We start from the raw sequence: 25,678 nt of genomic DNA on the forward strand, positions 1-25,678 counted from the left end.
AAACAACACCCCAGGCCTCTGCCTGCAGAGACTCTAACCCACCTGGCCTGGGGATTCTCAAATCTGTTCACGCTCTGTTAGACTAGGAGCGCCAACAGCTCAGGGACTTCATCCTTAGTACCCGGCCCCTTTGGCGATCGGGATGGTTTCTGCAGGGAAAGGTTAGCTTCTTGATCAAACTAACGATGAAGAATGCCCAGAATTACTAACCCATTTTACAGCTATGGTAACTGAGGCCCAGAGAGGTGTCAGGCGATTTGTCCAATATTTCCCAACTCCTGGTTCCCCTGAAAGCCTGGTGACCCCCTTGTGAGTGGGCAGGCACCCATTAGGGAGCAGTCCCTGGATAAAGGCAGGTCACAGCCCCCTTCTCCGAGTTCCGCCTGCGCCGCCGCCCCGTGTGGGTTGGGAGGGGCATCTGGGAGTGCGGGGGCTGCCGCAGCCCGGAAGGTGACCCCGCGCAGCTGGGGCGCTCGGATCTTCGGCCCACAGGCCCGGGGTGCTGGGACCCCGCCCGCCTGCAGGGCCAGGGCTCGGCTCTCCCCGCCCACCGGGAGGCGGGACGCACGCTCCGCGGCGCGGAGACCGCGCTCTCCGGGCTGCACCCAGCCGCTCCTCCGCGCGTGAGGGCCCCTCGCGGCGCCTCCCGGGTTCGGGAGACCCGGGCCCGCCGCCCGCCCGGCCCGCGGCCGCCTCTTCCTCTCGCAGCCCCGCGGCGCTTGCCGCAGTCGCAGGCGGCGGAGAAGCCAGAGCGCCCCAGGTACCAGTGCGGGCGGGAGGCGGAGGCGACCCTGCGGCCGGGTGGGGAGGGGGCGCCGCGCGGCCGCTGCCCTCCGCTTCCCGCGGGGCCTGGAGGTCCCGGCGAACCCCCGCGCAGTGTGAGCCCGATCCCGGTGCCTCCGCGCCAGCTGAGACCTGCCTTTCCCCGGGGGGCTTTGCTCCGGCCCCCAGGCCCCCGCCCTGCAGACCCCACCCTGGCACCCCACACGCCCACCGGCCGCGGGGAGTCTGCTCCGGCCCGAGAGCGCCCATTCACCCCCCGCGCCCACCTCCTCGCGCTCCCACTTCCCCGAGCTCTGCCCCGGCCGGACGCCCCTACCCTATCTTGCCGCCCGCCCCCTCCAGGACTCTCTGCTCCCACCCCGGGGCGCCCATCCGACATCTGCTTGACTTCCCGCCGCTTCCTTTAGGGGCCTCGGCTCATCGAGTGCCCCTCCCCAAACTTCCAACCCGTTTGCTCCAGGTGTCCTTGCCCCGTTCCCGAGGGCGCCCAAATAGCCACTCTGCGTCCTCTTGTGGTCGCTGCCCCCTGACCTAGCGCGACCCAGTGCCCCCGCCCATGTCTCCCCACTCGCCTCCCCCGGGGGGCGTGGTGAGTCGCTGTCTGCTCTCGCCGACGGTGCCCGTCCAGCCTGCCCTTCGCCGGGGCCCTCACCTGCCTTCCCACCACCCTATCACGCCCTTACCCTCCACCCCCGGTCCCCATGGTCCCAGAGCCGGGCCCCACCGCCAATAGCACCCCGGCCTGGGGGGCGGGGCCGCCGTCGGCCCCGGGGGGCAGCGGCTGGGTGGCGGCCGCGCTGTGCGTGGTCATCGCGCTGACGGTGGCGGCCAACTCGCTGCTGATCGTGCTCATCTGCACTCAGCCCGCGCTGCGCAACACGTCCAACTTCTTCCTGGTGTCGCTCTTCACGTCCGACCTGATGGTGGGGCTGGTGGTGATGCCGCCGGCCATGCTGAACGCGCTATACGGGCGCTGGGTGCTGGCGCGCGGCCTCTGCCTGCTCTGGACCGCCTTCGACGTAATGTGCTGCAGCGCCTCCATCCTCAACCTCTGCCTCATCAGCCTGGACCGCTACCTGCTCATCCTCTCGCCGCTGCGCTACAAGCTGCGCATGACGCCCCCGCGTGCCCTGGCGCTAGTCCTGGGCGCCTGGAGCCTCGCCGCGCTCGCCTCCTTCCTGCCCCTGCTGCTGGGCTGGCACGAGCTGGGCCACGCACGGCCCCCAGTCCCGGGCCAGTGCCGCCTGCTGGCCAGCCTGCCCTTCGTCCTCGTGGCGTCGGGCCTCACCTTCTTCCTGCCCTCCGGTGCCATATGCTTCACCTACTGCAGGATCCTGCTGGCTGCCCGAAAGCAAGCCGTGCAGGTGGCCTCCCTCACCACCGGCATGGCCAGCCAGGCCTCGGAGACACTGCAGGTACCCGGGGTATGCAGGGAGACCTGGGCTGTGGGATGCAGAGGAATGAGCAGCCCCTGGGAACCCCCTGGGCATCCCCACTTAGCACACATTTGCTCATGGCCCTGCGTGGCAGTTGTGAGCACCCACCTTTCTTCTGAACTCCAGACCCAATGCCTGACCCACCCAGCACAGGATAGCTCCGTCAGGATAGGCGGCAGGCTTCTCCCAGGCACCATGTACAACAGGGAATTTATGGTGGCCCAACTCTCCCCATCTTTGCCTCCCTGGTCTTCCCCATCATGGCAAATGGCACCATTTCGGCATCACATGCCAGGAACTTAGAAATACTTTTCTCCCTCACCCTCATGCCATTCATTAGCGAGACCTATTGGTGCTGCCTCTAAACAGTTGCCATCTCCACTGCCACTTCTTACTGGGGAGGCTGCGTAGACTTCTACTGGCTCCACTGCTTCTGCTGCAGATCCACTACTCTCCATCTTCTGCCTAGAAGCCGGAGCAATTAAAAAAGAAGTGATCATGTCGCTCCCCTGCTTCAGACTTCAGGCTCCCCATTGTGCTCCAGATAAAGAAAACCTGTCTCAGGATCTGGCCTCAGGATCCGGCACTGCCAACCTCTCCAGTGTCACCTCCACTCTCCCTCTCTCTTACTCTACAACAGCCTTGTAGCCTTTCTCATGCTTCTAGAAGGCACTGGGCTTACTTCTGTGCCCAGGTCTTTGCACTTGCTGTTCCCTGTGCCTGGAATGTTCTTCCCCCGGCTGCCCTCTTCCCAGGGGACATCTTTGACTACCCTATCTGCAGGCCCATCCACCCTCCCCTGTTATTCTCCATAAGAACAAGTCATAAGAATGACTTGTTCATTCTGCCTCCCTGACTTGAATATAAGCTCCAGGAGGGTCACACATATCAAGGTCAGTTTTTTTGTTTTGTTTTTCTGTTTGTTTTTTTTGAGACGGAGTTTCACTCTGTCGCCCAGGCTGGAGTGCAGTGGTGCGATCTTGGCTCACTGAAACCTCCACCTTGCGGGTTTAAGCTATTCTTCTGCCTCAGCCTCCTGAGTAGCTGGGATTACAGGCACCCACCACCACGCCAGGCTAACTTTTGTATTTTTAGTAGAGACGGGGTTTCACCATATTGGCCAGGCTGGTCTTGAACTCCTGATTCAGGTCAGTTTTGATCCCCACTGTGCATAGTAGGTCCTATCTCATTTCGGTGCCTCAGAATGGGTTAGGTGCTCTTAGCTCAAGGCCTTGCATTGTCTGTAAGTGAGTGCCAGCTCTTGCCATCCAGGCCGCAGTGCACCTGACTCCTATTGTCCACCCTCGGGGAGGGGGTGGGAGTGTAGACCGACCAGGCCTGAGACCCAGTGACTTAGGTCGCAGGTCTTGAGGAAAGTCCAGGCTGGGCTCTTTTGGTGTAGCCTTGGGTGGCGAAAGCTCTAGGAGGGTGGGGGTTGCCTTGGAGGTCACTGGGCACATGGGGACTTGGCAGAGGGGTGAAAGGCTAACACCCTCCTTGGCAGTCCCCCAGACAAGCTTGCCTGTCCCACCCCAGTGGTGAGGCCCAAAGCTACCCCTGCCCATCACCTGGTGGGGACAGGGCCCCACATGGACTGGGAGTCCTGGCTGCGGCCCTGCTCCTTCCCCCATCCATGCTCCCTGCAGAATATTCTTGAGTCTTGGCAGGTGGCTGGGACTCTGATTTGCTTCTTCAGGGATGGGATGGCTGCCCTGGGCCATATACCCTGGGTTCTTGTTTTTTTGTTGTTGTTATTGTTGTTTTTTAAGAGACAGGGTCTTGCTCTATCACCCAGGCTGGAGGGCTGGAATGCAGTGGCGTGATTATAGCTCACTGCAGCCTAGAATTTATCCTGGCTCATTCTAGCCTGGAGAGCTGGAATGCACTGGCACGCTCAAAACTCACTGAACTCTTGGGCTCAAGCGATCCTCCTGTCTCGGCCTCCCAAAGTGCTAGGGTTACAGGAGTCCCTGGGTTCTTGTAAAGGAGCATTTCACAAGCTTCAGGCATTCAAGAACTGCCTGAGGATATCTTCCTTAATGCCTCTTCCACCACCACCTCCACACCTCAAGCCACTTAATTCACATGCATTTAGCATTTTATTTATTTATTTATTAGACACAGGGTCTCACTGTGTTGCCCAGGCTGGCCTCGAGCTCCCGCTTCAGCCTCCTGAGTAGCTGGAATTGCAGGTGCGTGCCCCGGTGCCTGGCATTCTTAGCATTTTCTTTAAATCATCTCTTTTATCTTTTTGCTTCTATGAATTTGTTTAGAAAGAAAACTTCGTTATCTCCTCTAGAAATGGAAAATCTGTATCCCTCGCCATAAACAGAAGGCGATCACAAACACCACTTCAGTGAAGTTGAAGAAGCCCCAGCCCTATCACTAAAATGCAGCTTGGTGTGGTTGAGGTGATGAGCCTAGAGCCTGCTTTCTCTTTGTAGCGTGCTAGAAGCTATCACAAGCATGGTAGCATCAACCTGGGACTTTGTCTTGACGCACCTGGAAGAGCTGGGAGAGAGCTGTAACGGGCTGACGTGCTCACTCTGTGATTCACTCATTCTATGGGGTGTTCCTTTACCATCTAAAATCATCTCCATTCCCACAGTGCAGGAAGCTCTGCTCTTGTGACTAAGGATGTGAGAAGTTGGCTGGTCTGGGTGAGGTTGGGGCAGGAGAGATCAGGATTCCTAGTTTCAGTGGTGCCGGTACCACACAGATTTTCTTTCCATGAATCTTACTGGCTGGTACTAAGATCGAACCTGAGTCTGTGGTCTTGGAACCTGGGCAGGAGTCTCCCAGGTGCTAACAGCTGCAGCCCCACAATCTGTGGGCACTCACTGTGTACCAGGTACCGAGCTAAGCTTATTAATCGCCCAAACATGCAATGAGTCAAGTACTACCTGCACCCCTGTTAGACAGGTGGGGAAACTGAGGCTCAGAGAGAGAGGTGACTTGCCCAAGATTGCACAGTTGGTAAGTGGGGTTTAAGCTCAGATCTGGTTGGTACCATCACACTGTGCTGGTGTGCTGCCTGTGGGCAGTGATGCTCTTGAAATGCTTTGCTCGGGGACCCCACACCTTGCCCCTTTTCTTCTCTGTGCCTTCTGGTCTCCTCTGTTGGGTCCTCCTGATCCGCCCCAGCCATGGCATCCCTGGGCCTCAGTCCTCAGAGCATCTCGTCCTTTTTCCACATTTCCTCCATGAGTGACCTCATCTTGTCTCGTAACTGAAAATGCCACCCACAGGCTGTATGACTTCCTACCTAGGCTGCTTACAAGCATGTGCCACTACGCCCAACTAATTTTTATATTTTTAGTAGAGACAGGGTTTCACCATGTTGGCCAGGCTGGTCTCGAACTCCTGACCTCAAGTGATCTGCTAGCCTCGGCCTCCCAAAGTGCTGGGATTACAGGTGTGAGCCACTGAGCCTGGCCCTGACTTCCTGATTCCATTCTTGCTCTCTTTCAACCTTCCACAGTGGCTCCAATGATCCCTTTACAACGCAGTTCCTGCCGCGTCATTCCTCTACTCTGATGGCCTTGTGTCTCACATCACCTGGCCCTCTGACCCTGTCTGGCCTCCTCTCCTTCTGTAATCCCGTTTGTTTCTTCTCTTTCAGTCACACTGGCATCCTTGCTGTTCCTTGTTCAACACACCAAGCCCGTTCTGCCTCACTTGCGGTTCCTTCTGTTGGAGCGCCCTTTCTTCAGGTCTCCACCCTGTTCTCCCCCTAATTTCCATCACTTCCTTCCAGCCTCTGTTGAATTGCCTCCCCTAATCCCTCTCTCAAGAGTAGCACCTGCCACCTTCCCCAGGTCCTCTCCAGTCCTCATTTCCTTAGTTATTTCTCTCAGCAGCACCTCCTACCCCCTGACGTGTTCTATACCTACCCATTTTTGTTTATTTACTGTTTATTTCCTTCTTCTAGAATTTAAGCTCTGTGAGGGTGGGGAACTTGTTTTTCTGTTTTCTTTTCTTTTGGAGATGGAGTCTCACTCTGTTGCCCAGGCTGGAGTGCAGTGACGTGATCTCGGCCCACTGCAACCTCCGCCCCCCAGGTTCAAGCAACTCTCCTGCCTCAGCCTCCCGAGTAGCGGGGACTACAGGTGCACACCGCCACACCAGGCTAATTTTTTGTATTTTAGTAGAGATGGGGTTTCATGGTGTTGCCCAGGCTGGTCTTGAACTCCTGAGCTCAGGCAATCCACCCACCTTGGCTTCCCAAAGTGCTAGGATTACAGGCGTGAGCCACCGTGCCTGGCCTGTTTTCCACCATGGTCCCAGGACTTAGGGCCACCTGGCACATTGTGGGTGCTCAGTATGTATTTGTGGGAGGAATGCAGTGAACACAGTGCTTCAGGGAGTCTGGGATTCCACCCCTGTTCCTGTGGTTGGCTGTTTTCTCATGCCTTTCAGAGTTACTTCTTGAGTGTCATGATCCTGAGCTTTTTATCGTGTGAATTCATTTGCTTGGTGACATGTATTGACGTCTGCTTTGCGCAGCAGATGTTCTGGGCTGTGGATATGGTGGTGAACGACACCGACAGTGCCTGCCCTCTTGAAATCTGTTCTAGTTAGGGATACAGACATTAATCATCAACCTGTATCACGATGAGGATTATGGAGCATATAGAAGGGGTGCCTCCCCCAGCAAACATTCAAAATCTATTATTCACTGTGTATGTTTGAAGATGAAAGCAAAGAACTCACACCAAGCCCCAAAGTGAAAGGCTGGAGGGGTCTTCATGGGTTGTTCAGGCCAGCGCCTTGCTTCTAAGGCAGAGTGACCCAGGGGCCGCTCAAGCCAGAAATGTTCTAATCCCCCTGCTTTCTGGAAAGCCCAAACTCTGCCTGTGTTCCTGCTTTCAAATCTACTCCGCTCCTAAGCAAGCCTCCTGCAGGTCGTTTTCCCGATTGCCTGGTGAACAGCCGGCATTTTGGGAACTTGCATCCGGGATGCTGCCTCTGCTTGGCCCTCCTGGGTCACCACCCCTTTCTTCCCACCAGAGCTGGCCTGGAGGTGGAGGCCCCCTCAATGTTTGGACCTAAAGGAAGTGATGAGAATGAATCAGATGTGGGTGCCTTGGACCCCTTCCCTTTTCCTATGCCCAGCCCCACTTAGCCTTGGCTTCCTGCCCCATTCCAGTCTCTAGCTTCCCTGCAGAGGGAAAGGAGCTGGGCATAGGTCTCAAGGCCCCAGTTCCTCTGGGATCAGAACATGGGAACTGGTCAGCCTTGAGCATTTCATCCCCTCTCCATATGTCTATTTATGGAAACGGGCTTTTAAGAGGCCACTGGTTGGCGTAGTCGTTTCCACCAGGTCTTCCCACCACCTCAGGGCTGGGAGGAAGGGGTCCTGCTTAGCACTGGGGCTGGGAGTGTGGGCTGGGGATGGAGGAAGAGCCGTGGGGCAGAGTGAGATGCTGCCAAGGCAGGGGAGTGTGTGCGTTGGGAGCAGGGTGGAAGGTGGGCGCCTGGATGTGGGTGACACTGAGCCATCCTTGGGAGATCGTGGAGGGTCCAGGGTGTTAGGGACAGTTTCAGAGATGCAGCATGGGCCATCGGCTTGAGGGAGAGCCCAGTAGGAGAGGCCCAGCCTCTTCCTCTTCCTGGCAGGATTTCTGGGTCTCTGTGGCCCATAACCTCATCCCATCTCTACACCTCACCTTCCTCCCCACTCCCACCCACCCTTCTCTCCTTCAGTTCCCATGTCTTCCTTCTGTGTGCTCCTGTCTTCCCCTCCCCCTTCTCCTCTGCCATCAATTTCTCCTGCTTTTCCTCCTCCCCTTCCTTTTTTCACCCTTCCTCACCCAACTAAGCATCATTCTGTCTTAGTGATCCATCTTCCCTTCCATCTCTGTCTTTCCTCCTCAGAGGAGGAGGCTGTGATCACAGAAATATCTGTGAGGGGGAGGAGGGGGCGCAGCCAGGGACAGACTGGCAGAGTGACACTGCTGAGCATGGCAGGCTCGGCTGCTGCTCAGAGCCAGGCAGCCTGGTGCAGCCAGGGCTGGAGCAGGAGTCTGGGGGTATAGCTGGTCAGGGTTCAAGCCCTGCCTGTTTTCTCTCATAGCTGGATGACCTTGGGCAAGGCATTTTACCTCCTTATGCTCCAGGGGTCATGACATCTATCACACAAGGCTGTTTGAATATTCAATTAGATAATATACACAAACTACCAGGCACATAGTAAGTGCTCAACAAATTTCAGTTAAGCAGTGACTCACAACTGTAATCCCAACACTTTGGGAGGCCAAGGCAGGAGGCTCCTTTGAAGCCAGGAGTTCGAGACCAGCCCGGGCAATATAGCAAGCTCCTGTCTCTAAAAATATATGTAAAAAATTAACCAGGCCTGGTGGCCTGTAGTTACAGCTATTCGAGGAGGCTGAGGTGAGAGGATTGTTTGAGCCCAGGAGTTTGAGGCTGAAGTGAGGTATGATCATGCCACTGCATTTCAGCCCAGGCAATAGAGCAAGACCCCATCGTTCTTGTTTTTTTTTTTTTTTTTTTTTTTTGAGACAGAGTCTGGCTCTGTCCCCCAGGCTGGAGTGCAGTGGCCAGATCTCAGCTCACTGCAAGCTCCGCCTCCCGGGTTTATGCCATTCTCCTGCCTCAGCCTCCCGAGTAGCTGGGACTACAGGTGCCCGCCACCTCGCCCAGCTAGTTTTTTGTATTTTTTTAGTAGAGACGGGGTTTCACCGTGTTAGCCAGGATGGTCTCGATCTCCTGACCTTGTGATCCGCCCATCTCGGCCTCCCAAAGTGCTGGGATTACAGGCTTGAGCCACCGCGCCCGGCCAAGACCCCATCTTTAAAACAACAACAGTTGTTCGTGCCTCTCTTTTCCTGTTGTTGGTAAAATATATGTTTCTGGGGAGCTCACCACTTTGACCCTTTCTAGGGAAAAACATCACTGTTGTCACCAGCACCATCACCACCATTATCAAACAGCTGAGCCAGAGACCAATAATAACGACAATAGGTAACACTTCTATGGGGCTTCCCATGTGCCGCACTGTTCTAACTTTCTGTGTATTATTTTATTTTATCCTTATTATAATCCTATGAGGCAGATGCTGTTATAATGCCATTTTACAGAACAGAAAGTGGAAGCATAGCTTGCTTAAGGTCACTCTGCTAGGTTGTAACAGAGCCAGAATTTGAAACCAGGCAGTCTGGCTCCAGAGTCTGTCTTACAACTCTCACAGTATGATCAGACGATGGTAAAAAAATTTAATTGTGGGCTGGGCGTGGTGGCTCATGCCTGTAATCCCAGCACTTTGGGAGGCCGAGGTGGGCGGATCACCTGAGGTCGGGAGTTTGAGACTAACATGGAGAAACCCCACCTCTACTAAGGTACAAAATTAGCTGGGCGTGGTGGTGCACACCTGTAGTCCCAGCTTCTCAGGAGGCTGAGGCAGAAGAATCACTTGAACCCAGGAGGCAGAGGTTGTGGTGAGCTGAGATCGCGCCATTGCACTCCAGCCTGGGCGACAAGAGTGAGACTCTGTCTCAAAATAAATAAATAAATAAATAAATAAATAAAGTTAATTGCATAAAGGAATACATAAACACACTTTAAAAATTCAACAATAGGGATGAAGGAAAAGACCCCCAAATTCCAGCTAATCACCTTTTACTCCCAAGGACATGCATCAATTTACGATATGTCCTTCTAGGTCTTGCAGGCTGGTCTTGAACTACTGACCTCAAGTGATCTGCCCACCTTGGCCTCCCAAAGTGCTGGGATTATAGGCATGAGCCACCGTGCCCAGTCTAAACCACTGTTCTTTTGATGGATATTAAAGCTGTTTCCAATTTTTTTCCTATCACAAGTAGTGCTGTGAGACACATTCTTGGATATGTCAAGTGTGCAGACATGAATGTAGGTGTTGGCTGGAAGCCGTACGTGGGATTGCTGGCTGGAAGGGCCCTGGATTGTCCTTCAGGCAGCTGCCCTCTGACACTGATACAGAAGGGAGATGCAAACGACAGGACATGGCCCTGAGGGGCTGTGGGGTGGTTACAGGGGAGAGAGAATCCGGAAGAGTGATGCCGGCATCAGTCAGATGCCGTGGTGTGGACTGGTGACTGCCATTGACTTCTGCTCCATGAGGACCTCTTGGTGACAGTGGTGGGGTTTCTGTAACCCCACCCTGACTGGGCCCATGGATGCCATCTCCAAAGGTGGAAGCAGCTTGGTGAAGTGGGCAGAGTGGAGTTCCTGGGGCCAGAAATGACGGATTCCCCAACTCAACTCTTACCTGCTGTGTGACTTCTGGCAAGTCATTTTGCCTCTCCGAGCCTCAGTGGTCTTATCTGCAAAATGGGGATGACAATGCTTATCTCTCATAAAGACTGAACAACCTAATGACTATCAAATGCCTATGTGTAGTAAGTGCTCGAGAAATGGAGATCCTAATGCTGATTTGGGGCCATTCAGGTTTTGTTAGGAGGCCTTGTGCTGGCATAGTGTGACCTTGGGAAGGGCAGAGGACACTCTACCCTTTCTGAGTCTCAGTTTCCTTCTCTCTTTCCTCTTGCCTGTGTTCTTGAGTCAACTCTCCGGAAAGCAGAGGAGAAAGAAAAATCTGGATTTGTTCCCAGGGAGACTAGAAAGGGAATCTCAGTTCATCTTCACCCCATTCTCTGGAGCTCCTTCTCACAGTGATTGACCTGAGATATTCCCCCTAGTGCCTCAGTTTCCCCCATGCCCTAGAGCTCTGATAAGATCAAGGCTGCTTCCTGTCCCCTGTCCTCCCCAGGTCACTAAGGGTCGGAGTTATGCCTGGATGAGACAGTGTCTCCTCCCTCTCCATGCCGTCTATTCCCATTGATGGCAGCAATTTGAAGGTGTGGCAGGTCTTAGGAGATTCTTTTGGGGAAGCAGGAGCCTCTTCCTCCAGGCTGACCATGGTGTGGTCACAAAAGCCATATAGAGTCCACTCTGGAGGAGAGAAAACTAGAAGAGGAGGGAGGAGAGTAAAACCCTCTTTTGCTCCCTCGCTAACTTGGAATGACTTTGGAGCAGACTTGTGTATGATGGGGTGGAGGCGGAGGAGAGCATCCTCTCACCATAGCATCTGAGCTGCAGCATGGTGAGTCAGAGCATTTGTCTTGGCATCTGTGCTGCTTTGGGGAGGCCAGAGCTGCTGGCAGAAGGACAGGGTCCCCAACAGTGCTCAAAATCACCCCAATCTCTCAACACTGAAACAGCAACATGGCTACCAGGTATTTAGCACCTACTCAACGTCAGACACTGTGCATGCATTTATTATCCATAGCTTCACAGTGACGTCGTAAGCTGAGTATCATTTCTCCCATTTTACAGATGTGGAAACAGAGGCTCTCTCAAGATCACAGAGCGAGTAAGTGGTAGAGGCATGATTTGAAGCCAGATCACCTGTCTTAAAAGCCCAGCTTTTGCCTCTGTACAAGACCAAGACAGAAGGGAGAAACCAAGGCCTCTGTTGTGAATTTGTATAACCTTGATATTTGTACAACCAGTTTTCACGTGAAGAAACATGTTGAGGGATGGGGATTACAATGTGCTTCGTCTCCCTGCCCCAGCGACCTCCTTGCCATTTCAGAATTAGAATTCCAGCTCCTATGAAAAGACCGCATGTAGTTGGGGTTTCAGCACCATGGACAAGACACCAACTCTGGAGGCCTAGAAAGAGCAGGGGCTGGAGGAGAGGGCATGCGCAGCAGAATGGGGTCGGGTGTTGACTTTGGTGCTCCCTGGAGTTGACACATCTTGGCTTTGCCTCCTCCACCTTTCCATCTGTGGAAGGCTGCCTGGGAATCTAGCTCCGCTCCTGCCTCCTTCTGACCTCATCTCCCCACATCCGACCCACCTCTGGCCTCAAGAACTAAGCAGGGCTCTCGTGCAATTTAGGAACTGGGCAAATCCCAGTGCCAGGAAAATCCCCGGCTGTCAAAGCCCAGATGTGTTCCCAGACAGCACGCACACCATTTGCGTAGCTCATGATGAATTGTGCACACCACTGCCCACGGGCATTAAATAGTAAATAGAGGTGGGCCTCATTTTGTGTAAATCTAATATATGAAAATCCACATTGATTACAAAAACACATGTTTTAGAGGAGGGTTTCACATCCCAGCTTTCACGGACTCCTTGGGGTTTCTGGTGGAAACCTAGAGACTTCAAGGTCATCTCTGAACCTTCTGAAAGTGTGGAATGTTGTTTTCTTGTCTGTGTGTGTGTATAAAAATTTATAAGTCTTTTATTTTCTGGGGAGAGGTGTTTTGTGTGTGTGTGTGTGTGTGTGTGTGTGTGTGTGTAGATTTTGTTAGCTTTTCAAAGGGCACATGAAGTTTAACAAGTGAAGAGCACTGCTGAGCTGAAGAATCATCCAGCTCAGAGAGCCCGTTGGGACTGTGGCGGCCAGTTAGCAAAGTCAAATTCTAACCTCCTCGGGCCTATGCCTTCCTTTCAGTAGCTGCTGGGAAGTAGCTTATTTCTCCTCCTTCTTCCTACCCCCTCATCCTCTTCCTGTCCACTTTTGAGAATGGAGATGCCTGCCAGTTCGCAGTATAATTGAGTTGTAAAATGCCAAGGTCACCAGCATCCTTAGGAACCTAACAAGAGATTTAGCTGCAAACTTATTGGCTTTGTGCACACATTCTCAAAAAAGCCTTTCTATTTTGTGGGGCTCAAGAGTAATTGCCCAGGCAAGACTATTGCTCCCAAATATGAAGAGAATCCACATACAAAGCAATTGCCAAGCTCTGGACAGTAATAGGTCCTCTTTTTCAAGTACTGTTCAACTGCAATTGATATGTGTGTATGTGTGTGTGTGTGTTTGTGTGTGTGTGTGAGATGGAGTCTCGCTCTGTCACCCAGGCTTGGAGTGCAGTGATACGACCTTGGTTCATTGCAACCTCTGCCTCCCGAGTTCAAGCAATTCTCCTGCCTCAGCCTCCTGAGTAGCTGGGATTACAGGTGCCTGCCACCATGCCTGGCTAATTTTTGTATTTTTAGTAGAGGCAAGGTTTCACCCAGTTGGCCAGGCTGGTCTCAAACTCCTGACCTCAAGTGATCTGCCTGCCTCGGTCTCCCAAAGTGCTGGGATTATAGGCATGAGCCACTGCGCCCGGTCAATTGCAATTGATTTCTGTAGCACTAAAGGCTTTGGAAGGTGCTGGGCACATTGTAATGTGTGTGTTGGCCTGTGTCACATATTGTCTTTGCAGGGATGGTTGTTCTGAACCATCTGATTTGTGTTTCAGGTATTCTTCTGTCTCACTGCACTTCCTAGAGCTCCTTATGAAATTCTGGGTCAGGGTCAGGGCTCAGTGTGGGATCAGGATCAGGGCTCAGTCTAGGTCCACGGTTGAGGCTTGGTTTGAGACCTTGGTTATGTAGGGCTTTATGGTAGGTGTCAGGCTTCAGCTGGGGACCAAGGTCAGGGCTTAGTTTATTGCTGATGTCAGGGCTTGGCCCGGAGTCAGGGTCAGGGCTCGGTCTAGGACTCTAGCTGGGACTCTGTCAAGGAACAGGGCTCAATTTAATCCTGGCACTAGGGCTCAGTCTAGAATCGGGATTGAAGCTCAGTCTGTGGCTAGGATCAGGGTCAGATGGGGGCCCTTTCTCAACTGACTCGTGTGGCCTTCCTTTCTGCAGGTGCCCAGGACCCCACGCCCAGGGGTGGAGTCTGCTGACAGCAGGCGTCTAGCTACGAAGCATAGCAGGAAGGCCCTGAAGGCCAGCCTGACGCTGGGCATCCTGCTGGGCATGTTCTTTGTGACCTGGTTGCCCTTCTTTGTGGCCAATATAGTTCAGGTAATGCCACAGCAGGGGGCAGGTGAGTCCAGCCCTTGCATGAGAGATCCTGGATCCCAGTCCAGGCATGGGGACAGGGGAGGGCAGGCTGCCTCTCGTGGTGCGTGTGTGTGTCTGCTCCATCCATGCTGGGAAGGGTGGCCTGGGTCCCTGCCCTGGGACCAGGCATGACGCATCCCCTCCCCTCAGGCCGTGTGCGACTGCATCTCCCCAGGCCTCTTCGATGCCCTCACGTGGCTGGGTTACTGTAACAGCACCATGAACCCCATCATCTACCCACTCTTCATGCGGGACTTCAAGCGGGCGCTGGGCAGGTTCCTGCCATGTCCACGCTGTCCCTGGGAGCGCCAGGCCAGCCTGGCTTCACCATCACTGCGCACCTCTCACAGCGGCCCCCGGCCCGGCCTTAGTCTACAGCAGGTACTGCCGCTGCCCCTGCCGCCGGACTCAGACTCAGACTCAGACGCAGGCTCGGGCGGCTCCTCAGGCCTGCAGCTCACGGCCCAGCTGCTGCTTCCTGGCGAGGCCACCCGGGACCCCCCGCTGCCCACCAGGGCCGCTGCCGCTGTCAACTTCTTCAACATCGACCCCGCAGAGCCCAAGTTGCGGCTGCATCCACTTGGCACCCCCACGAACTGACCCGGGCTGGGGGCTGGCCAGTGGGGAGCTGGACTGAGCAGAACCCAGACCCTGAGGCCTTGGGCCAGCTCTTGGCTAAGACCAGGAGGCTGCAAGTCTCCTGGGAGCCCTCTGAGCTCCAGGGGGGTGCGCAGAGCCGGCCCCTGCTGCCATCTCCAGGCCCCTTACCTGCAGGGATCATAGCTGACTCAGATACCGTGTTCTGAAGGATGCTCCACCGTCGAGTGTAACTTGTGTGTGCAGAGGATGGGCTGGAGGACTCCGGATGTTGGGGAGAAGGACCTCTTGGTCCAGGTTAGGGTGTAAACAATCATGGCTTTTGCCCATTCTGTCAGGCTGGACAGCAGGGAATGCCCCCACCCGCAGGCATGGATTAATGCTGGGCTGAACCCCTCGCTACTCACAGTGTTGTCCATGGACAATCAGCATTGCCATCACCTTTGGGCGTTTGTGCAAAATGCACATTTCTGCCCCTGCCCAGACCTGCTGAGTCAGAACTGCATGTTACCAAGATCCCAGGTGAATCACGTGCCTGTTACAGTCTGAGATGTGCTGCCTTAGATGATCTGTAACCCTGAGAATGATTTGCTGGAGGGTTTTTGGACCTGCCAATCCCCCCACCCTGGTATATATGTGGCAGCAGCTGCACCTGGGAGGCAGGCAGGCACACATGTGGGCCTCTGCCCTACCACCTATGAGCTCTGGGGCCAGACACGAGTTACTTAACCTCTCCGAGTCTCGGTTATCCCATCTGTAAGATAGAGAAATGATCTTGCAGGGTTGTCTTGAGAATTAAGATAATGTGGGCCCAGCACCCAGTACCTGGTCAGTTAAGTGATACGTTCTGTTGCTACGACCCCCCGCTATCCCGCCCCCTGGCCTCTCTGGCTGTGCGTCAGGAAGGGCTCTTTCTTTCCATTGTTCTCTTTCCATTTGCCTCCCCCTCTTCAGCCCCGGCCTGGCCTCCCACAGCCTGACTCTGGTTCCCCAACTCCCTGTTCTGGCTCCTGGGTGGGGACCCCATCTCTCAGGGACCCTCCCAGCTCCCAAGCTGCTGCACTGCCTCTCCTGGGGGCAAAAGGGGCAGGTGGCAGTTTCTTTTTCAGCCTCAGGACTGGTTTACCTTGATCCTGGGGGGTCCTTGGACCTAGAAGAGAACAACTGATGGGGATAAACCCAGCCCTTTGCCCACCTCCCTCTGGCCTTCCCTGGGGTCAGTGAGAGAAACGGGAATGGTAGCTACTTGGGTCAACAGAGCAGAGTCGAAGAAGAGCTGTCCCTGGTGTGGGTGGGGCCCACGAGGCAGGCAGGTGGACTCTGGCACAGGGGCCTTGGTTTCTGGGGGCAGGGGGCTGGGGAACTCTTGGTCGCCACGGTTTACCTGCCATAGGTCCTTTTTCAGCCCTGCCTCCCCCAAGTTCCATCAACACAAACTCCCAGGGAGTCCTCCATACCTGGCCTGGCGCTCTCCTTGGTGCTGATGAGACACAACTCTGGCTCCGGCCACGGGCCATTGAGGGGCCATGGTGCTTGTGGGGCTTCCTCTATCCCCCAGGCCTGCCCAAGGGGACTCTCAATAAACTCTAGCTGAAGGCAGTGGCTGTCGTGTGGACTGGATTCAACTGAAGGGCCACTCGGGGCTTGAGAAGCAGCTGGTGTAGTGGGAGGAGGCCTGGGGGTAGGTGTCCTGGGTTCTGGTCCAGATTCTGCCCCTTTAATTTGGGACCCCAGCAAAATTCTTTCCCCTTTCAGAGCCTCCATTTCCCATGTGTGACACGGGTAGTTTAGTTTAAAAGCAACAAGAGTTGCATAAATATTTGTTTTTAAATTTTGTGTTTTAAGAGTTGGAGTTGGCACGGTGGCTCATGCCTGTAATCCCAGCACTTTGGGAGGCTGAGGTGGGTGGATCATCTGAGGTCAAGAGTTGGAGACCAGCCTGGTCAACATGGTGAAACCCCATCTCTACTAAAAATACAAAAAATTAGCCGGGTGTGGTGGCAGGTGCCTTAATCCCAGCTACTCAGGAGGCTGAGGCAGGAGAAACCCTTGAACTTGGCAGGTGGAGGTTGCAGTGAGCCGAGATCACGCCATTGCACTCTAGTCTGGTGACAAGACAAGACTCCGTCTCAAAAAAAAAAAAGAGTCGGAGTCTCACTCTTTCACCCAGGCTGTGGCACAATCATAGCTCGCTGCAGCCTCGAACTGCTGGGCTCAGGCAATCCTCCCGCCTCAGCCTCCTGAGTAGTTGGCAGTGGCTAATTTTTTATTTTAATTTTTTGTCAAGACCAGGTCTTGCTATGTTGCCCAGACTGATCTCCAACTCCTGACCTCAAGCAATCCTCCTACTTTGGCCTCCCAAAGTGCTGAGATTACAGGCGTGAGCCATAAATGTGTGTTGAATCAACAAATGAATACAAATTAATACACATGCACTTGAGCAGTGATCTGGCTCCTATGTTCTACAACTCTAATTTCTGCTGCCCTCCTCCCACCTCCCCCAGAGCTTGTCAATTCTTCCTCTGCCTGGGCCTTGATTTCCCCATCTGCACAACGGGGGTGCATTATCTCTGGCCCTGTCATTCAGGTACTGTGGGAGGAACAAAGAGGAAGGCTCTCACGGATGCAGACCCAGTGGCTTGGGGCTTGGGCACTGGAGTCTGACATACAGGGGCTTGGAACTTGGCTCCATCACTAACCAGCTGTTCGGCCTTCAGCAGGTTACCTGATCTCTCTAAGCCTCAGTTTCCCCAAATATCAAATGAAGATAATAATAGTCCCTACCTCATAGGATTGCTGTGAAGGGCAACTGACACATCCCAGGCAACCACTTGGTATGTGGTACATGCTCAAGAAGTGGTAGCTTCTTATTGTTATTTATTGCTGTTGTTATCCTCTCTGTTCCTGCTACAGGAAATTCTTTCCATGTAAAATTCATTCTTGTCCCCAGGCCTAGTTCACAGCCTTACTGAAAGCAATTCAGCACGTATTCACCATGCTCTGTTAGTTATGTCCAGATGTTGCATGATGGGGGAGCACACTCACATTGCATCTGTGTGACTAATGTCCCTGGAGTTGTGCAGTGCACAGCCTGCATGGCTGTACAGGGCAGATCTGATTGGATCTCCTAAGAGCAGGAGTGAGCCGCCCTCTTTGTACCTGCGCCTGCTCGGTTACTGCCAGTTGATGGTGGCTGTCAGCTGGTGGGCAGCCCTGGAGTGTGGATGGAAGAGCAGGCATACACCTGGTTTTACTGAGGCCAGGGGAGAGGTGGTGTGGGAGCCTCAGGTCCCAGAGAGCCCCCGGGACCTCCTGATGGGCAGCCAGACTCCAAAGCTATGAGAGGAAGCACAGAAAGCCCACAGCTGGCTCCAGTTCTGGGGCTCTAACCCGTGCTTGGTTGACTCTGCAGGTCTCTGATGAGGGGGCGGCTGCTCCCTGGTGGGGTTTCCTGGGGATAGGCAGCTTCCCCAGGGTGGGCGTGTTCTCTCTTCCAAATTCTCCTTCCTTCCATTTCCTTTCCCTTTCAGTCCTAATTCCTTCAGTTTAGGAAAGAGACCGATGGAAATTCCGCACCCCCAGAGCTCCTGGGAGGAACCCGAGGGTATGAGAGCGAGCTGCATACAGAGATTGGGAAGGACGGCTCAGGTCCCCTGCTGTGGTCAGTCCAGCCCCGGGCTGGGGCCCTGGGTCTTGCAGGCACAATCGGGGCAGCCCAGTGGGTTGGGGTCCGTGCCATGGCTGCAGATGGGGGTGCTTTCAGGGCTGGCAGCAGCAGGAAGGGAGGCCCCTTCAGATTGGTCCAGCCCTGCCTGCACCTGGGCTTGGCTGGGGTCTGTGGACATGGCCAATTTGGAGGTGTCTCCGGATGTGGGACCCTGGGTTTGCCCAACGTGGTGGGGAATATCTCCTGATGAGGCGGCAGCTGCTGCCTGGCGAGGCTCCTCGGGGGGCAGGCAGCCTGGGGCCAGCAAGAGCCCCTTCTCGTCCCAGCCTGGCTTGGTACGGATGCCCACAGCCTTCAGGATGGCGTCCATCTGCTTGGCATAGTCCAGGTGGCCGCTGACCTGCAGGAGACAGTGAGTGAGCATCACGGTGGGTGTGTGGAGCCCAGCCCTCCCCAGGGACCTCCAGCCAAACTTCTGGGTCTCAGCGTTGCCCTGAGCATCCACAGCCAACCAGTCACCAAACCCATGACTCCATTCCTCAGTGGCTCTCAAATCCAGAGTGGGTGGGAAGGCTCTATGTTCACTGCTGTTTTAGAATTTATTAAATAAAGATGAAGGATGTTTCTCTAAAAAATCTGGATCCTTTGGGGGCAGGAAGGAATCTCCTGATAAACAGAAAGGTGGTGTAGAAGCTCTCATTCTTTGCTTGAAGCTTTTTTTTTTTTTTTTTTTTTTTTTTTGAGACAGGGTCTTGCTGTGTTGCCCAGGCTGGAGTACCGTGGCGCAATCTTGGCTCACTGCAACCTACACCTCCTGGGTTCAAGCGATCTTCCTGCCTCAGCCTCCTGAGTAGCTGGGATTATAGGCGTGTGCCACCATGCCAGTAATTTTTTGTATCTTTAGTAGAGAAGGGGTTTTGCCATGTTGGCCAGGCTGGTCTCGAACTCCTGGCCTCAAGTGATCCACCGGCCTTAGCCTCCCAAAGTGTTGGGATTACAGGCCTGAGTCACTGTGCCCGGCAGCTTTTTTTTTTTTTTTTTTTTTTTTTTTTTTAGGGATGGGCTTTTTGTCAAAATAGCATGAGAAAAAAGAAAAATGAAGAGAGAGAGAGAGAGAGAGAGAGAGAGAGAGAGAGAGAAATGGGTTCTCTCTCTCCTCCAGGCTGGAGTGCAGTGGTACAACCATAGCTCCCTGCAGCCTTGACCTCCTGGGCTCTAGTGATCCTCCCACCTCAGCCTCCTGAGTAGCTGGGATTACACATGCATGCTACCATGCCTGGCTAATTTGTAAATGTTTTGTAGAGATGGGGTCTCCTATGTTGCCCAGGTCTTGAACTCTTGGCCTCAAGAAATCCTGCTGCCTCAGCCTCCCAAAGTGCTGGGATTACAGGCCTGAGCCACTGTGCCCAGCCGATGCCTACAGCTCTAGGCTACCCCAGAAGGGCTCTGCTGCTCACTAGCTGTGACACCTTGGTCAGGCCCCTGTACCCCTCTGGCTCTCAATTTCCTCCACTGTAAAAAGGGGAACACAGGATAGTTTCACCAGAGGTTGGCTGTGAGGATTTTCCCTGGAAAAGTCCCCAAATTGGAAAGAAAGCTACAGAATAGACTGCAAGGTGCTGGCTACAACTCACTCTCCCGTATCTTTAGTCACAAGGACTCAAATTTATAGCTGGGCACACTCCCCAGGCTTCCTTGAAGCTAAGAATAGCACTGTGACTAGTTTTGGCCCATGAGTTGAAGCAATAGTGTGATGTGGTGTTCCTTGGAATTCTCTTTAAGAGGAGGAGTGCTCTTCTTCCCTCATGTCCTCTTTCCTGCTGGCTGGAATTCAGACGAGGTGGCCAGAGCTTGAGCAGCCATCCTGGGCCATGAGTCAGCCCACAAAGGAAGGCAGAACAAGCAGCATGAGGGAAATCTGGTCCCTAAAGACTGTGGAGTGGCACATCAGCCCTAACTGGCCTATTCTGATTTCTTTTATGTGACGGAATCAACCCTTGTGTATTTAAGACAATTAGGCCAGGCACGGTGGCTCACCCCTATAATCCCCACTTTGTGAGGCCAAGGTGGGAGAATCACCTGAGCCCAGGAGTTTGAGACCAGCCTGGGCAAGATGGGGAAACCCTGTCTCTACAGAAAAATACAAAAATTAGCTGGGCGTGGTGGCATGTGCCTGTAATTCTAGTGACTAGGTAGGCTGGGGTGGGAGGATCGCTTGAGCCTGGGAGGTGGAGGCTGCAGTGAGCCCTGACTGTGCCGCTGCACTCCAGTTTGGACGACAGAGCAAGATCCTGTCTCCAGAAACAAACAAACAAACAAACAAACACCACAAAACATTAGCAGGGCCTCTGTTATATGGGCCAGCATCTGAACTAAGACAAAGGCCAAGAACTCAGAAATGGCCACCCGCTTCGTCAGAGTCATATGTCCATCCCATTTTTGTGTTGGGATATGTTGGTGAGTGTCAAGTAGGCGTGTGATTGAAATGCCTGATGCCTAGCTGTAATAACGGACAATGCCTGACACATAGTAGGTCCTTAATACATTGCAGCAAATAAGCTTACTGGATATACTCCTTTGCTAGGTGTGGGCAGCTCACTGTAGATGAAATTGAGCCACAGGGAGGTAAAGTGACTTACCCAAGGTCACACAGCTAGAATGTGGCAGGTCTGGGATTTGAATCCAGGCCTCTTTCCTTCTTTTATTTCCTTTTTCTTTTCTTTTTTTTTTTTTGAGACGAAGTCTCGCTTGTCCCCCAGGCTGGAGTGCAATGGTGCGATCTCAGCTCACTGCAAGCTCCGCCTCCTAGGTTCACGCCATTCTCCTGTCTCAGCCTCCCGAGTAGCTGGGACTACAGGTGCCCGCCCCCATGCCCAGCTAATTCTTTTGTACTTTTAGTAGAGACAGGGTTTCACTGTGTTAGTCAGGATGGTCTCGATCTCCTGACCTCATGATCCGCCCGCCTTGGCCTCCCAAAGTGCTGGGAATACGGGCGTGAGCCACGGCGCCTGGCCATCCAGGCCTGTTTCTAAATCCTGTTCTCTTCAGAGAAAATCAGCTGGGGAAGGAAGGAAGGTTAAAAATCATCCTCAGTTTACAGAGAAGGACAGCAAAGCCCAGAGAGGGGTGGCGGTTTGTTTAATGACACACAGCGCATGGACAGCAAAGTCTGGTGCTGAGCCTGAGATGCTGCCTGCAGAAGCTGCTCAGTCTGGATCTGCCCCCTGAGATGGAGCCTTGCGTTCTCCCCAGTCAGTCGAGGAGACCTGCTTTAGTGCCAAAGATGCGCACGAGACCGGACTTTCCTTTAAGGCTGAAGGGGAAGGCTTTCTTTTAAAAAACAAGGACAGGAAAAACACCAGGGAGGCTGTTACTGAGAATCTCAGAAAACAGCATAAAGGCACTGCTGGTAACGTCTGCATTTCCGTTTGAATCACAAATCACACTGTGTTATTCAAATGATTGTTCAAAAACACAAAAAGACAATTCCCTGTACAGTTTTGTTATTTTCTCACCACTAGAATCTGCCTACCTCTCGTTCTTTTCCTCACGAATGCTTTTAAACAGATTCCAGGGAAAATACACACACGTGTATCCACACATCTAAGTGGCTTTCAGGGCCCTGGGCTCAGGGTGGTTGTCAAGACAGACCCAGTGCCCCTCTGCAGCAGGACGCATATTTAGTGGCTGCAGGGCCTGAGAAGGAACCTAAGTTTGGACTCTCTGAGAAGCTGGGGTGCCAGCCTTGGCTCTGTTTCTTACTAGTAACTGGGCCAGTCCTCACAATTTCCTGAACCACAGCTTCCTCATCTGTAAAATGAGAGTCATGACCTTGAACGATTGCTGTAAGGAGTTGAAGGGCCTAGCACTTCATGGGAACTCAGAGAATGCTAACTTTTGATATTATGTTCCTATATGATCCAAAACAGTTTTCCTTTAAAAAATTTTTTTTCTTTTCTTTTCTTTTTTTTTTTTTTTTTGAGACGGAGTCTTGCTGTGTTGCCCAGGCTGGAGTGCAGGGCCACGATCTTGGCTCACTGCAACCTCTGCCTCCCAGGTTCAAGCTATTTGCGTGCCTCAGCCTCCCAAGTAGCTGGGATTACAGATGTGCACCACCATGCCTGGCTAATTTTTGTAGTTTTAGTAAAGACGGCATTTCACCATGTTGGCCAGGCTGGTCTCAGACTCCCAACCTCAGGTGATCTGCCCTCCTTGGCCTCCCAAAGTGCTGGGATTACCGGTGTGAGCCACCGCACCTGGCTTTTTAAATTTTAAATGTAGAGATGGGGACTTCTTATGTTGTCCAGGCTGGTCTCAAACTCCTGGGCTCAAGAGATCCATCCTCCTGCTTCAGCCTCCTAAATTGCTGGGACTATAGGCATGAGCCACCATGCCCTGTCCCAAACACTTTTAAAGAGACATTATGCAATTTGAGTTCGTGATACCTACCTAAAGGAGTTGCTGGAAGAAATAACACAAACCATGAAGCACAGTGCCTGGTACCCCAGGAGGTACTCTGTAAATATGAGTTCCCTTACCTTAGTTTCCTAGAAGTGGGAGACGGAGAGTAGGGAGTTAGCTGGGCTGATCCATTTGGGAGCCCAAGATGGCTGCTCAAGCTCCAGCCATCACGTCTGAATTCCAGCCAGCAGCAACTTCACACCCACAGGGACAAGTGATAACTGCCTCCTAAGGACAAACAAGAACTGCCTCCCTAGACCTTTGTAATGTTGTAGAGCGCTGGTGCCAGTGCTGGGTAGAAACAGGCCAGGAAGGGAGGTGTTCGTACCCACTGGCTGCAGCTGATACCAGATGGAAATTCCACTGAGTGCTGTCCTAGAACACACAGCTCTGGCCCTCCTTGACTACAAGTTGGTCTAGGTCTCAGGCAACCCTAGTCCCTGAACCACCCCTCTGCAAAGACCCAGGGGAGCAGTTGCTGGGCAGAGCTCTGGTTTTACAGTTAGCTGGAGAGATGAGAGAAGAGGGGTGAGGCGGGTCGGTAAAGAGTCTCTTCTCAGCACCAGAAAGTTCTGGCGTGGCCGATACTGTGTGAAGATTCAGCCCCTGACCATCTCCCAGGCTCTCTTGATTGAATCTGCCAGCCGCCTGGATACATGCTGAATGTGACTGGCGTGCAGAAGCCTTCCGTGGCTTCCCGTGCTGGCAGGGGCCTCTGTGAACACCCTGTGACGGCACTCATCACCCGTCATCATCACATTTTCATGAGGTCGCGTTCCCTGATAAACTGAGCGCAGGGAAGCAGAGACCACCTCTCCCTCACCTCTGTGCCCCACAGCCAGCCCCGTGCATCGTGGGGGCTCGGGGGTGACCAGATCCCCGCAGGTACAAATGGGGCCCAGCCCTTCCTGTTTCCTACCTCAAAAGACACCCCAACTTACCCAAACAGAGGCTGCCATCACCCACCTCTGCCTCCCCCAGTGACTCCTTCCAAGCCCATGTTCTTTCGCTTCTTGGACCTCAATTTCCTCATGTATAAAATGAGGCTAATAAAGGGACTTATACCACGTGGGCTGGCTGTGTGGTTTTGATAAGATAATACATGTAGCAGGCTTATTGGTGCAGGGTTAGAGGTCACTACCAGAAGCTACAGAGATGTGTGAAAGAGGGCAGTACCGAGGCAGTGGTTAAGAGCCCAGGTTCATCCGGCTCTACCACTCACATGCCGTGGCACCGCCTTCAGCCTCTGTTTTCACATCTGTACAATGGGTTACTACCACTATGCAGACCTCTATGAGGATCAGATGACTTATCCCCATAAAACATGTGAGCTGTTGGCTCACATGGTTATTATCGAATATCTACTTTGTGCCAAGCCTTTGCTAAGTTCTAGGCCACCCGGCATTTCCTCTGGGACATGAATAGTCTTGTCGTGGGCCAGCTCTCTGCACTCCAGAAGCCTCAGGAGTTGGTCCCTGGGGTGGCAAATCCCCCACCCACTGTAACGCAGTCCCTGTGAGGACTGACTGAGGGGCAGGAGGGCAGCCCCAGAGATACGCCCTGCCTGCAACAGGGCCAGCCCAGTGGGTGATCACAAAGGGCCCTGCTGTGTGTTTGGTCCAGCAGGGAGAAGACAGGTCCTGTGGGTCTCTGTTGGGAGCAGAGGGCGGCCAGCACTTTCCCCGACAGCAGTAATGAAACCTCCCTGGTTTTCAAGGAAAACAGGAGGCCAGCACAAAGGCAGTGCTAATTACCTCTAATTACCCAGAAGAGGAAAGCACTGTTTTTTGTGATGTGTTCCTAATGTGATAAAGAGCTATTATTAGGCAGGAACTGGGAAGCTGCCACGAAGACAGTCTGAGGAAGGAGTGGAGTCTCCAAAGCTGCTGGTCCCAGAGGCAAACAAACCCGGGGTGGTGGGAGGGGCAGGCCAGGAGGGACTAGGATTAAAGGAGGGCCTACTATGCGCCAAGCATCTTACGTGCGCTGCCCTGGAAGTTAGGCATTTCCACCATTTCCTAGATGAGGACACTGAGACACAGAGAGGTTAAGTAACTGGCCCAAGGTCACACAGCCAGTAAACCAGTGGCAGAGCCAGGCCTCTCTGGTGCCAAAGGCTGTGCTCTTCCTACCATATCCCATTCCCAGGAGAAATCAGATCTTGTGAGGGCTTTGCAGTATTAAAAGCTACTTTCTTCAGCAGGTGCTTTTTATCTCTGATTCCTCTAGCAAAGGGAGACTCCTGGGGTGCTGAGGCACAAAGTCCCTGCTCCCCTTCACCCCATTCAGGGTGCAGGCACCTTGAATAGGACAGAGAGCCCTGGACACGGGTCAGGAGGCATCATCTCTGAGTCCTGTTGATAGTGACAGGAGGCAGCCAAATGCCTAGGCAGATAAGGGCGGGTCCCCGGTGAAACCCCACTTTCAAACCAAAAAAACCGCCTGAAAGCTGAAAGACTGGACTGCTGGTCCCAGATGAAACCCATGACCCAGAGTGAGAACTTCTGTTCCTTTTTGCCCACCCTTTCCCTATTCTGAGCACATAAAAGCCCTGGATTCAGCCACACTGTGGGGGCTTTCCTGCCTTTGGGCCTTTGGGTAGGGGAACCACCCCCACATCCCCTGTCTGTGGAAAGCTGTTTCATCACTCAATAAAACTCCCCATCTTGCTCACTCTTCAATTGTCAGCGTATCCTCATTCTTCTTGGACGCTGGACAAGAGCTCGGGATCCACCAAGCGCGGGTACCCAGAAAGGCCGTCACACTAGCCTTTTGCCCTCACCAGTGGAGGGCAGCTGCCCCACGCAATGCGGCCAGGGGCCAGCTGAGCTGTGAACACGCCACCGTCCATTGGGCTGTCGATGGCGGAACTAAAACAGCTAATTAG

The 25,678-nt window shown here is 53.6% G+C and overlaps 2 protein-coding genes across 5 annotated transcripts in view; one reads left to right on the plus strand and one right to left on the minus strand.

Moving 5' to 3' along the window:
- The first annotated feature begins 989 nt into the window (after positions 1-989).
- Positions 990-16,262, plus strand: HTR6 (5-hydroxytryptamine receptor 6). The gene is made up of 3 exons (XM_050794021.1): positions 990-2,198; positions 13,869-14,027; positions 14,217-16,262. Exons 1-3 carry the CDS (start codon positions 1,485-1,487, stop codon positions 14,664-14,666), a joined length of 1,323 nt encoding a protein of 440 aa, XP_050649978.1. The 5' UTR covers positions 990-1,484; the 3' UTR covers positions 14,667-16,262.
- A 1,238-nt stretch (positions 16,263-17,500) lies between these two features.
- The window catches only part of TMCO4 (transmembrane and coiled-coil domains 4), a 120,176-nt gene continuing 111,998 nt past the window's right edge, over positions 17,501-25,678 (minus strand). For all 4 annotated transcript variants that reach the window (XM_050791266.1, XM_050791260.1, XM_050791242.1 and 1 more), the window contains exon 15: positions 17,501-18,730. In XM_050791266.1, the coding sequence (XP_050647223.1) occupies positions 18,326-18,730 (405 nt within the window). In that variant the 3' untranslated portion in view covers positions 17,501-18,325. The remainder of the gene's footprint in view (positions 18,731-25,678) is intronic.

Source organism: Macaca thibetana, chromosome 1, assembly GCF_024542745.1.
Source record: "Macaca thibetana thibetana isolate TM-01 chromosome 1, ASM2454274v1, whole genome shotgun sequence".
Classification (NCBI taxonomy): Eukaryota; Metazoa; Chordata; class Mammalia; order Primates; family Cercopithecidae; genus Macaca; species Macaca thibetana.

Excerpts from the sequence above, each read along its gene's own strand:
- HTR6 (XM_050794021.1), top strand. The coding sequence starts at position 1,485 with ATGGTCCCAGAGCCGGGCCCCACCGCCAATAGCACCCCGGCCTGGGGG. Across the intron at positions 2,199-13,868 it reads AGGCCTCGGAGACACTGCAG|GTGCCCAGGACCCCACGCCC; the intron begins GTACCCGGGGTA and ends TCCTTTCTGCAG. Across the intron at positions 14,028-14,216 it reads TTGTGGCCAATATAGTTCAG|GCCGTGTGCGACTGCATCTC; the intron begins GTAATGCCACAG and ends CCCTCCCCTCAG.